This window comes from Martes martes (assembly GCF_963455335.1).
Source record: "Martes martes genome assembly, chromosome: 6".
NCBI lineage: Eukaryota > Metazoa > Chordata > Mammalia > Carnivora > Mustelidae > Martes > Martes martes.
In genome coordinates, this window is record NC_137893.1 from 114001060 (window position 1) to 114014085 (window position 13026).

General features: G+C 37.6%; 1 protein-coding gene across 1 annotated transcript in view; it reads left to right on the plus strand.

Annotated features, from left to right (window-relative positions):
• CD109 (CD109 molecule) overlaps positions 1-13026 on the plus strand; it is a 138332-nt gene that overhangs the window by 108567 nt on the left and 16739 nt on the right. The window contains exons 24-27 of the mRNA XM_080806381.1: positions 5166-5247; positions 7557-7785; positions 11020-11185; positions 12779-12969. Coding sequence (XP_080662507.1) covers positions 5166-5247; positions 7557-7785; positions 11020-11185; positions 12779-12969 — 668 coding nt within the window. The remainder of the gene's footprint in view (positions 1-5165; positions 5248-7556; positions 7786-11019; positions 11186-12778; positions 12970-13026) is intronic.

The following is a 13026-nucleotide window of genomic DNA, read 5'->3' on the forward strand; positions in this document are numbered from 1 at the left end:
AAATAAATAAATAAATATCTTAAAATAAAAAAGAAAACAGGAAAAATGGGTTTCAGAATTTTTTTTTGAAGATTTTTAAATATTTATTTGGAGAGTGAACCAAAGAGAGTACATGGTGGGAGGGGGGTAGAGGGAGAAGGAGAAGCAGACTCCCATGCTGAGCAGCAAGCCTAACACAGGGCTCAGTCCCAGGACTCTGAAATCAGGACCTGAGACAAAAGCAGGCACTTAACTGACTGAGCCACCCAGGTACCCCTAGGTTTCAAAATTCTGATGCTGCTATGGTAGTCACAGGAATGGCTAGAGGCAATAATGAAATTACTGAAAAACTAAAAAAACCGGGGGAAGTAAGTTCTCGCTCTCAATATTCCATGTCATACAGAGTAAGGACATTGATAATGATTACTTTTCTTTTAGTACAGAAACTATTTTTATCAGCTTTTTACCAGAGAAAGTGAGTGATGGAGTCACAAGGAGCTGATTTTACTTCTTTTACTTATATGTAATTTCAACACTTGAGGTAAACCAAATTTGGTAAACCAAATCAAATTATGTTCAGGATTTTTTTCTGTGTCTTTCTATCGACAGCATTTTCATCTTTATTATGGTAAATTGTAAATATTTTACATTCATGGCTACTCCAAAGAAAATTCATGACCCAGGAAGTGTGTAGCTTTTCTGGCCTTTTATAAATAACAGTTCATGGGTCATTATCCCAACAGTCTCTTGACTTCTTCTGTATTTTAATTTTCAGAAGTGTCTGTTAATTCCTATTATACTATTGCTTTCTAACTCAAGAGCTATTCATGAAACTATGATCTTCGGGCAATACTCTTATTTCCTCATAAACTTTTGGAGGAAAGCATCTTAATACCTTTTTCACCTATTATGAAAATTTCCAGCTGAGGTGACTACACTTGAATGTTGAATTGTGTTAACCATAAACGTCACACCGAGTCAACGGTGTCTTTTACTGCTTGTGGAGTGGTTGAGTTGCAGGAGAAGCAGCAGAGGGTTAATGATGCATGGCTGATTTAGGTGAGGAAGGCTGCCTCACAGGATATTCCTACTGGGAGACTCATATAAGTTCCTTTCTCTATGTCCCGATTCTCTCCTTTGTTTTGCCATGGGAGCAGAGCTGGAGGTTTGGAGTCTCCGTTTCATCTAAACCAGCTCAAGAAATGCACTCCACAACTGGAGATTGTTTGAGTCCTCCCCCTCCTCTGGGCTGGCTGCCCCTGGTAGAGGAATGGTGCTAGTTGTTGATATTAATGGGGACTGTTGGAGGTCAGCCACTTGAGGGGTAATTTCCATAAGCAGTGATCTCATCTGCATGATCTCATCTCTCTGGTTTTACAATAACTCATACTTGGAACTGCACTTGTTGACGTGATTTGGGGGCTTGGAAGCACATGATCCTCTCTTTAGAAGCTGGTCGTCCTTCTCACAGAGACATTTCCTGTAGTGATGGGGGGTCCTGAAAGCTTTCTTTCCTTCTTTCTCTTCTCCTTTCCTGTCCTCTCCACCCCTCTCTCTCTTCCGCTTCTCTGTCAGATTGAGTTCACAGTTAAATTCTATCTGGTGGATTTAGTCCTGAACGGGAAACTGAAGGAGAATGTCTTGGACTCTTTCGCTAATTTCCTTTGTAAACACTAGAAAGTTTTTCAGCTTCTCTGTGAACCCTGACTGCCTCTGAAAAAGGAAGAGATTATATACTGTTTTTTTTTTTCAAGGTTTATGAAAACTAAAACATGTTGAAGTGATCTAGTCTTAGTAATGCCTATCATTTTTTTCTCTTCTTGTTTGTTTTCTTTTTTGAATATGTAGAACATTAATATGCTTCCCAAAGACCAACTTACTCTTTTTGTGAATAACTTTGTGTGACCAACTTACTCTATTCTGTGAAGGGATGTCTCTCCCTCTTGTATCCCTTCTCCCAGCCCCTTGTGGGTAACTTCATTAGTTTCTAGTTTCTTTTCCTCTCTCTCTCTCTGTGCAGAAATTAACATATGCATATATATTTTCTTATCTCCTCTTTTTCTTACACAAAAGGTAGTATACCATACATACTATTTTAGACTGCCTTTTTCACTTAAAAGTACATGAAGGAAATCATGCTTTATAAGTTTAGAGGGATATCCTCATTTTTTTCACACTTGCATAGTCTCCACTGTGTTTATGCACTACAGTTTACTCAACCAGTTTCCAATCTGGGGGCATTTAGGTACTTCCAGTACTTTTGCAATTACAAATAATGCTGCAGTGCATAATCTTATCATCTTCTGCATACTTTTTTTTTTTGTATTGTTGGAGGTATATCTTCAGGGTAGAATCCTTGAAGTTGGATTATTGGGTCAAAAGACATAGACATTCCCTTACACAGCACTTGTACTGTTCTGACTTCCCTCTAGCATCGAATGAGGTATTGGTGTTCTTACAGCCTTCCCAACAGAATGGGTGGTCAGACTTGAATCTTTGCTAACAGGATGGGTGAGAAATAGTATCTCAGTGTAGTTTTAATTTGCATTGCACTTATTATGAAGTTGAACATTTTTCCATATATTGAAGTCCATCTCCCTTGGTTTCATTTGTGAAATTTTTCTTGTCTTTTGTCCATTTTCTTTCTTACAGGATTTTACTCTTTTTCTCTAAACTTAAAAGGTACTTTATCTAAGTATATGTATAGCCATGTAGTAGTAATATATAAATATATATATAATTTATATGTTAATTTTAGGGACATTAGCCATTTATCTGTGTGTGGCACATATTTTCTTCTAATTCATCATCCTTTAACTTTGCTAATCTGTGTTTTGCCATGGAAAAGTTTAAAATAATTTAAATTTAAAAAAATTTAAAATTTAAAAAATTTAAAATAACTCTTTATGGTCCTATTTATTACATATTTTCATAAAAATTGGGTGTTAGAAAGCCTTTTCCCATGCCTGTGGTATGGAGTGATACCTATTTTTACTGAGGGCTTGCCATGTAAAAGGTGCTGTGCTGAGGACTTTTCATACATTAACCACTGAAGGAGCTCTGTGAGTTAGCTGGAAACAGCAGCTTTGGAGACCTAGACCTTGGCTATGTCTGGTTGTGGAAGTTGACTAGTTTCTGGCTTCAATACCTCCCAGCTGCATGACCTTGCACTTGGTGGGTTGGGAGTTCCAGTGTCCTCATCTCTGAAGATGTTATCTCTAAATAGCCTTTGTATCCTAGAGTTGTGAGAATTACCTGGTTTCATACCTGTGAAAGGGCTTTGAATACTTCCTGACATATAATCAGTGTTGGATCAAGATTGGATATTTAATTATTGTACCATAATATTTCAATTTTAAATGACAAGATTATAACCCCATTCTTTAAAGCAAAATTCTGGCATCACCTAAATGTTGTTTATATTTCTTTCTTTTTTTCTTTTTTTATATTTCTTTTCCTATAGGTCTTAAAGATCACCATGACACAGTGTCTTGTTTTTTACATGCTTTGTCTTATTGTAGCTTAAATCAGATCTGGGGAAGGGCTCAAGGAGGAAAGTTTGGGACATGGCAAGAGCAGATCAACTGTGATTTTAAACCATCAGTGCTCATTTTGTTAGTTAAATATGAATTAATTACTTAGAGTTATTGATGCTTCTAAAATACGGTATTCATAGAGTAAACTTTTTTGTTCCTAGAGTTTACTAGAGATTGAATTCAACATTTTGTAAATGCTTATGGTTGCCAAGCTCTATGTGACCATGCTGCAAAGTTCATACTGTGTGATGTCACCTGCCTATAGTAGAATCTTGTAATTTTCAGGAAGAGTTCGTGGTTCCCAGAGAATCATTGGTAGTGCCTTGTGTTGGAAAAACTTCACTTTTGCTTCTGCTTGCTTTCTAATGATAAATTATCGATATTTTAATTTTATTTTTAGCAGCTTAGTTGGTTGTGGGTTGTTTGGTGAATCTTGTAGTGATCTCAGTCATTGGTTTTTGAGACCTGCGTGCATTGCTTTGCGAATATGAAACACCTGCCTTATTTGCAGCCATTTATTTGCAAATATGAAACATCTGCTTTTATTAAAGCCACTATATGAGCCTTAACCCCCTTCTCAATTTACTTCTAAAGCGAGACTTCATTACCATTGCTGGCTTCTTCTTCTTTTTTTTTTTTTTCTTTTGTGAGAATTTGGAATTGATGTGGTGGGCAGACAGGTTGGTTCTTCGGTTTACTTCAGTTGGCCATTGCCAAAATATTTTAAAGCTGTTGTCTTAGATTATTTAACAATTTTCTCACTCTGTTTCTGGCCTAAAAATAGAAAGTATTTTTACTTTTTATTTTAGCTCAAAACTTTGATTTTGATACTCTAGATAGTATTTTTCTTAGGTAGCAAACAATTTTAGATGATTAAGCATGGAAACTATTGTAGTCAACACTACAAAGTTAAATAAAACTTGGCCTTTAGTTTGCTTACTTTTAAGTATTTTATTTATTTATTATTTATCTAGAGCATGAGTTGGGGGAGGGACATAGGGACAGAGAATCTTTTTTTTTTTTTAAAGACTTATTTATTTTTGTGTGAGAGAGAGGAAGAGAGAGAGAGAGAAAGAAAGAACACGAGCAGTGGGGAGGGTCAGAGGGAGAAGCAGACTCCCTGCTGAGCAGGGAGCCGGTTGCAGGACTTGGTCCCAGGACCCTAAGATCATGGCCTGAGCAGAAGGCAGATGCTTAACCGACTGAGCAGCCCAGGCACCGCCCCCCCCTTTTTTTTGTGGTGCAAAAAGGTGATTTTATTAAAGTGCAGTGATAGGACCCATGGGTAGAAAGAGCTGCTGCAGGGAGAGAGAATCTTAACTCGCTCTCACAACCCTGAGATCATGACGTGAGCCAAAATCAAGAGACCAGTTTGCTTCCTTTTAACTGGCTAGAATTGTCGTCTCTGTTTGGTATTCTTCTGAATTTAATTGGGGCTATCACAGTTCTTATTTTACACATTCTGCTTGAAAAGTCTTGATAGTTTTACTCTCTCACAGCACTCAATATAGAAAATATCCAGTATCAGTTGCTGATTTGATATCTTCTTTCCCATTCTTTATGTTTCTGTAATATGAAGTCATGATTAGAAACTTCCATTCATTTCAAGTTGTGATGACATCGATCATCTGTGCCCTTTTTGTCTTACAGGTTACCAGAGAGAACTTCTCTATCAGAGGGAAGACGGCTCTTTCAGTGCTTTTGGGAATGATGACCCTTCTGGGAGCACTTGGTAAGTGTGTTTTTGTTTTTGTTTTAAGATTTATTTATTTGAGTGAGAGAGTGCCAGCGAGTCCGGGGAAAGGCGCAGGGGGAAAGAGAGAGAAACTTTAGCAGACTTCTCGCTGAGCTTGGAGTCTGACTTAGGGCTTGATCTCAAGACCCTGAGATCATGACCTGAGCTGAAACCAAGAGTCGGACATTTATGCAACTGAGCCACCCAAGGGCTCCCACTTGGTAAGTGTTTTTTACAAACAGAACAAATCTTTCCTGAGTTGGCTCTTATTCAGTCAAAATGGCCATGAAACTGACAGATGTGTCCCTATGTATATGGGCTTATAGGTTGCTTTTCCTATAGCCCGTCTTTAAGGGAGATTTTCCTTTTTAAATATGGTTTTAAAACACTAATAAGTAAAATGTTTTTATTTAGAAAAGATAAGCTATAAATCCTTTTTTTTGTGGGAAAAGTAGTAAAAGTACTTTGATGATGGTACAGTTGACAAGAAAAACTGGTTAGAAATACTGAGTGATTATGACATAGGTTTTTTTTTGTTGTTGTTGTTTATTTTATTTTGCTTTTTTTTTAGAGAGAGCATGAGTGCAGGGGTGGAGGGGCAGAGGGAGAGGGAGGAGAGTGAATGTTAAGCAGGCTCCACGCCCAGTGTGCATGGACATTTAACTCACTGAGCCACCCAGGCACCCCGACGTAATTCTCTTCTTAGTCATACATGATCAATACAAATTTTGTATTAACACAGTCAACATAGGTTTCTTTAAGGTTATTTTTTGTGAAAAACAGTGATAGAATTAAGTAATAAGCATCCAGATTTCCTCCAGAATGAAATTTCTGTGCGGCTGATTTTGGATGATTATTTTCTCTCCTTGCACTATTGTCAGTTAGTTCTTCATTTCACCCAAAAGATTGACTAACTGTAGCAGTCAGGTTGGACAAGGCACGTGGTGTAACAACCCACTAATCTCAGTAGTTTAACAAGAGCTTTTCTTGCTCCTGCTGCAAGTCCACTATTGGTCAGCAGGGGGCGCTGTAGTCCTTCCTCAGAAGACACCATTTTCCAGGACGCTCCAGGCTTATGTGAGTCTGGGAAGAGAAAGCTGGAGTATCCCTCACTGGTAATTAGGTGCTTCAGCCTGGGTGCAACATTTCTCCTCACGGAATCATTGTCAGAGCTGGTCACATGGCCGTGCTTAACTTCAAAAGGGTGAAAAAGTGAGCTTCTCTGCATACTCAAAGTAAAAGAGGATCGGCTGTTTCTGAATACTAGTAATATCTATCACACCTCAACAGTTCACAGGATGAGACATATCGGCTTCACTTCAAATTCTCTTTTGGCCTGTGTCGGGATATAGATCCATAAATAGAAAGCTTTCAGTGTTTTATTGCTTGATGATCTTTTCACCTAAATATTTATTGTTCTGTAGCAGGCATTGGCAAACGTTTTCTGTAAAGGCTCCGACAGTAAATATGTTAGGCATTGCAGGCCACATAGAGTCTCTGTTGCATGTTATTTCCCCTCCTGTCCTTCTGTCTGTCTGTCTTTCTTTCTTCCCTCCCCTTCCCTCCCCTCCCTTTCCTTTCCTTTTTCCTCTTCTTCCTTCCTCTTTCTTTCTTTCTTTCTTTCTTTCTTTCTTTCTTTCTTTCCTTCCTTCCTTCCTTTCTCTCTTCCTTCCCTTTCCAAACCATTCTCAGGTGGAGGGTAGTGGAAGGGACACACGTGTAAACAGACACTGGGCTGGATTTGGCACAAGGACCAGATTTGACAGAGACAGATTTGGTCTGCAAGCTGTAATTTTCTGACTCCTGTCCTGCTGGAGAGAAATTATTCGTTTTTTCTAGTTAAAAGTGCTACAGTTTGACTGTGAACTATATATGCTTCATCCATGGCTTTAGGGCTAAGCCAAGTGTGTAATGGGATCTTCCTTGGTAAATACCTAGAACACTCCAAAAATGATAACTTTGGACAATTTAATTCTTTTGGAGTGTTGAATTCTCAACTTATAAAATAGTAAGGGGGGAGGCGCATGGATTAGATGATTTCTAAATTCCTTTCCAAATCTGATATTTTGGAAGCTGACCTGGAATTTCTTGGCCATACTCAAGTGGAAACCATGTCTACCAGCTTGGCTGAGATGTTTATGTTGCCTCCTTGTTGCCTTTTGTCCCTTTGTTCTTTCTTCGGTGATTATCCTTTTGTGAATCTTGTGGTGGGGGAAAAATGTTACTGTTGGTGTTTTCTTGCTCAGTGTTATTTAGAGGACTTTATAAAGTGCATTTTATGCAGTTTTTCTCCTTTTTTCACCTAGGTTGTCAGCTTTTGTTTTAAGATGTTTCCTTGAAGCTGATCCTTACATAGATATTGATCAGAATGTGTTACACAGAACATATACGTGGCTCAAAGGACGTCAAAAATCCAATGGTGAATTTTGGGAGCCAGGAAGAGTGATCCACAGTGAGCTTCAAGGTGGCAATAAAAGTCCAGTAACGCTTACAGCTTATATTGTGACTTCTCTCCTGGGATATAAAAAGTATCAGGTATTTAATCTTTAATAAATGATGGATGGGAAATCACAAGGAAGGTACGTCTTGATGAGTCAAGAATGTGTCTGGAAACTAAAAGAGTTCTGCAATTTTACATCACATTTGAAGTATGAGTTTGGGTACCTTTTTGCTTTGCCTTTGTGGCTATATTCTAAAATCTGAGAATGAAAATATGAATCTGCTCTTTCAGAATAACTAAGAATGCTTTCTTGTATAAATGGCATACTTGCTATTGGTAAGATAAATCAATATGTATTTATCATTGGAAAGATTAGTTTCTTAGGGGACAGAAAATCCTTCACAATTTGGGAATGCATCCTAGCACATTTAGGTTGTGAAGAATTTTTTTTTTAAATTTCTAAAATATCATGGAGCAATTATAATGTCTGCTAATTTAGTACAAAAGTATACCCACACTCTAAAAATCATGTTAAAGGGGCGTGGATTCTAGATGAGAATGAGTATGCATGGAAAGTTATGCTAATGAACTTATTTTTGCTCCAGAGCAGCCTCAGTGATTGATGCCTTTACTGCTTTAATGACAACAATATTTCACATAATCAAAAAGAGCCATTCTTCATAGTAAGCTCCTGCTGTTTCCCTAGTCCAGTACTAGACACATGGAAGATAAACTTTCCCCTAAGCTTAGAGGTTCGACACATGGGAGCAGATATGAATAAAATTTTTCTCAAACTATATTTTGTGCTTGCCTCTGAGTTCATGATATTCAGTGGTAGAAGCACTGGCAAAAGTTCTACTTTTCATTTCTTATTCCTTGTAGGGAATGGTGCCTATTTACTCATAAAAACCAAAAAGCAGTGTTTTCATTTTGTTTTTGAATCTTTCCTTTTAAAATCTTTTCTTTTCTTTCTTTTTATTTAAATCCCAGGTAGTTAACATACAGTGTGATATTAGTTTCGGGTATACAACATAGTGATTCCACACTTCCATACGTCACCCTGTGCTCCTCATGACAAGTGCAGTCCTTAATCCACGTCACCTGCTTCCTCCTGCCCACCTCCCCTCTGGTGACCATCAGTTTGTTCTCTACACTTAAGAGTCTGCTAATGGTTTGCCTCTATCTTTTTTTCTTCTTTGTTCATTTGTTTTATTTCTTAGATTCCACATATGAGTGAAATCATATGGTATTTGTCTTTCTCTGACTGACTTGCTTCACTTAGTGTAATACTTTCTGGCTTCATTCATGTCACTGTAAATGGGAAGATTTCGTTCTGTTTTATGGCTGAGTAATATTCCATTGTGTATGTGCATGCACGCGCACACACACAGACACACACACACACATATCTTCTTTATCCCTTCATCAGTCGAGGGACACTTGGGGTGCTTTCATATCTTGGCTGTTGTAGACAGTGCTGCTATAAACATCGAGGTGCATGTATTCTTTTAAATTAGTACTTTTGTATTCTTAGTGCAATTGCTGGTTTATACAGTAGGTTTGTTTTTAATATTCTGAGGAACCTGCATACTGTTTTCCATGGCTGTATCAGTTTGCATTTCCACCAACAGTGTGTGAGAGTTCCTCTTTCTCTGCATCCTCACCAACACCTGTTGTTTCTTGTGTTGTTGATTTTAGCCATTCTGACAGGTGTGAGGTGATAACTCATTGTAGTTTTGATCTGTATTTCCTTGATAATCAGTGATATTGAGTTCATGTTTGTTGGCCATCTGTATGTCTTCTTTGGAACAAAGTCTATTCATGTCTTCTGCCCATTTAAAAAAAAGATTTATTTATATGAGGGAGAGAACATGCGAGCAGAGGAATGGACAGACGGAGGGGGAAAGAAGCAGACTCCCTGCTGAGCACAGGCCCAAGCACAGGCTTGATCCCAAGACCCCAAGATCATGACATGGGCAGAGATCAAGAGCTGGATGCTCAACCAACCAAGCCATCCAGGCACCCCCCTCCACTTTTTTTTCTTAAAGACTTTTTATTTTTAAGTAATCTCTACACCTAGGATGGGACTTGAACTCACAATCCTGAGATCAGGAGTACATGTTCCATGACCAAGCCAGCCAGGTGCCCCTCTTCTGCCCATTTTTAATGGGATTATTTGGTTTTTGGGTGTGGAGTTGAATCAGTTCTTTATATATTTTGGATACTAATTCTTTATCAGGTATGTTGTTTGCAAATATCTTCTCCCATTCTGTAGGTTGCCTTTTAGTTTTGTTGATTGTTTCTTTGGCATGCAGAAGCTTTTTATTTTGATGTAGCCCTAGTAGTTTATTTTTGCTTTTGTTTCACTTGCCTCAGGACACATACATAGAAAGAAGTTGCTATGGGGGACATCAAAGAGGTTACTGCCTTTGTTCTTTTTTTATGTTTGTTCTCTTTGTTCTCTTTTTATGGTTTCAGGTCTCACATTTAGGTCTTTAATCGATTTTGAATTTATTTTTGTATATGGTCCAGTTTTATTCTTTTGCATGTGGTTGTCCAGTTTTCCAAACAGCATTTGTCAAAGAGACTGTCTTTTTCTCATTGGCTATTCTTTACTGCTTTGTGGAGATTAATTGACCATATTGTTATTGCTGGTTTATTTCTGGGATTTGTATTCTGTTCTGTTGATCTAGGTGTCTATTTTTGTACCAGTACTATACTGTTTTGATTACTACAGTTTTGTAATATAACTTGAAGTCTGGAATTGTGATGCCTCCAGCTTTGCTTTTGTTTTTCAAGATTGCTTTGGCTATTTGGGGTCTTTTGTGGTTCCATACAAATCTTCGGATTGTTTGTTCTAGCTCTGTGAAAAATGCTGTTGGTGTTTTGATAGGGATTGTACTAAATATGTAGATTGCTTTGGGTAGCAAGGACATTTTAACATTATTTGTTCTTTTACTCCATGTGAGCATGGAATGTCTTTCCACTTCTTTGTGTTTTCTTCAGTTTCCTTCATCAGTGTTTTATAGTTTTCAGAGTACATGTCTTTCATCTCTTTGGTTAGGTTTATTCCTAGGTATCTTATTTTTGGTGCAATTATAAATAGGTATGATTCCTTCATTTTTCTTTCAAAAGCAGTATTATTTTCAAAATGAATAGCAAATCTTTAAATGTCAATGATCATCCTTGATTCCCATTGCCCAGGACAAAGTCAGGTGCTTAAACAGACACTGAAATTCTTTTTTGAATGAATGTTTGGAAATACTTTTTGTTTAAATGTGTGGTAATGGGTTACTTTGAATAGTAAAATATATGTTTTTTTTTTCAAGCCTAATATTGATGTGCAAGAGTCTATCAACTTTTTGGAGTCTGAATTTAATAGAGGAATTTCAGACAATTATACTTTAGCTCTTATAACTTATGCACTGTCATCCGTGGGGAGCCCTAAAGCCAAGGAAGCTTTGAATATGCTGACTTGGAGAGCAGAACAAGAAGGTAATGCATGGGGTTGTTTGAGATTGTTAGACTGCTATGCATTATGAAATATACAAAGTATGTGAGAAAGTTTTGTAAGCCAGATAGGAAGTTGATAACATTTACCTCTTCTGAATGGGATGATAAATGAAATGCAGATGAGATCAGTTGAGTCTGACACGGCTGCTTCTGCTCTCCCTGTGTTTTCTAGAGAATTTCAGGGCTTGTGTGTTTCCTTGTTTTAGATATGTTCTGCCCTGTGTCAGTTACCTTTTGAGCTCTTTGGTACCATTTCTGGTTTGGTGGCCTTGAGTGGTCATTAGGACAAAAAGTTGTAGAGAGACTTGGGTTCAAATTCTAGTGCTACTTGCTTTTCTGAGCTTCAGTTTCCCTAACTATAAAATGGGAATAACAACTAGCAAATGTTCAAAATTTGAACTAAAGTGCTATTTAATAGAAACGCGAATACTGAAAAATGCTGTTAGTGAGTTGGATGACTTTTTTTTTTTTTTAAATGGGCTACAACAAGATAAAAAGTACAGGTGTTGCTACTTCCCGGATAGCCTCTATGGTTGGGATCCAGGTGTGTGTGTGTGTGTGTGTGTGTGTGTGTGTGTATGTCTGTGTGCACATGTGCGTGTGTGCGTGCACGTGTGAGAGAAGCACGGGTAGACAGACAGAGATGGGGATGAGTGGGCAGAAATAGATAATGTCCACTGATTTGAAGCCTTGTTAATTCAAGAAAGGATAAATGTTGAAAGTGCTTAGAGATTTTTTAAGACTGTTAAAAATATTGCATTATTATTAGCAGTAATTTAGATTGCGTTCTTATTATCTTTACTGCCTTTTGCAGTGCTGGGCACTAGATTGTTACCTGGAGACTGTAGGCCTTGACATTTCTTCTCTGCTTGTTTAAGTGGTAGTTATTATTCTACCTGAGTGTGATCATCATCTAAAGAATAATATTTGAGTGGGGGGGAGGAGGTGCCCAGTAAGATGTTCCTCTGAGGGTAACAGGAATATCTCTAGGAAGATTGTTGAGTTGGCCAGGGTCCTTCATTTTTTCTTTTTTCCTTCAGGGCTTGGATTTTGAACTTATAACACCAAATTTCAGATAATGAAAAAAAGGAGAGGTTTCCGGGAACATTAGAGCTTGTTAATGGCAGATTCCCAGAACAGGATTCTTTCTAATGTGTCCTAAAATATTTTTAGGATGGCCTGGTCGGAAAAGTTATGTACATTATCTTGTGGAATATAGTATGTTTTTCTTTTATTTATAGCTGTTTAGTTTTGAGCCAAACATGTGGAATTTCCCTTGGGAAATTATTTTCATCAAAATATCCTCAAATACAAGGAAATGGATGAAAATTTATAAGTTGCATTAGTTTAGAAAGTGACCTATAAGTACCTGTTTACATATGTGTCTGTGTTTGTGAATACACATATATTTGCATGGCATAAATATATTCATATTTGGAAATATATATATATATATATATATATATATATATATATATGTTGTAAAGTAGGACTTGGACCAGTGTAGGAATATTTAATGGTATAAAATAAAATTTTTGCTCCATTGGTCAGACTATTACTATTTGTCTCTTGCAGGAGGCATGCAATTCTGGGTGTCATCAGGGCCTAAACTTTCTGAATCCTGGCAGCCACGTTCCCTGGATATTGAGGTTGCGGCCTATGCGCTGCTCTCACACTTCCTGCAGTATCAGGTGTCTGAGGGAATCCCGATTATGAGGTGGCTCAGCAGACAAAGAAATAGCTTGGGAGGTTTTGCATCTACCCAGGTGAGTGATGATAGTTTTTCATTTTTTAAACTAAATATAGTTTAAATATAAATGTAA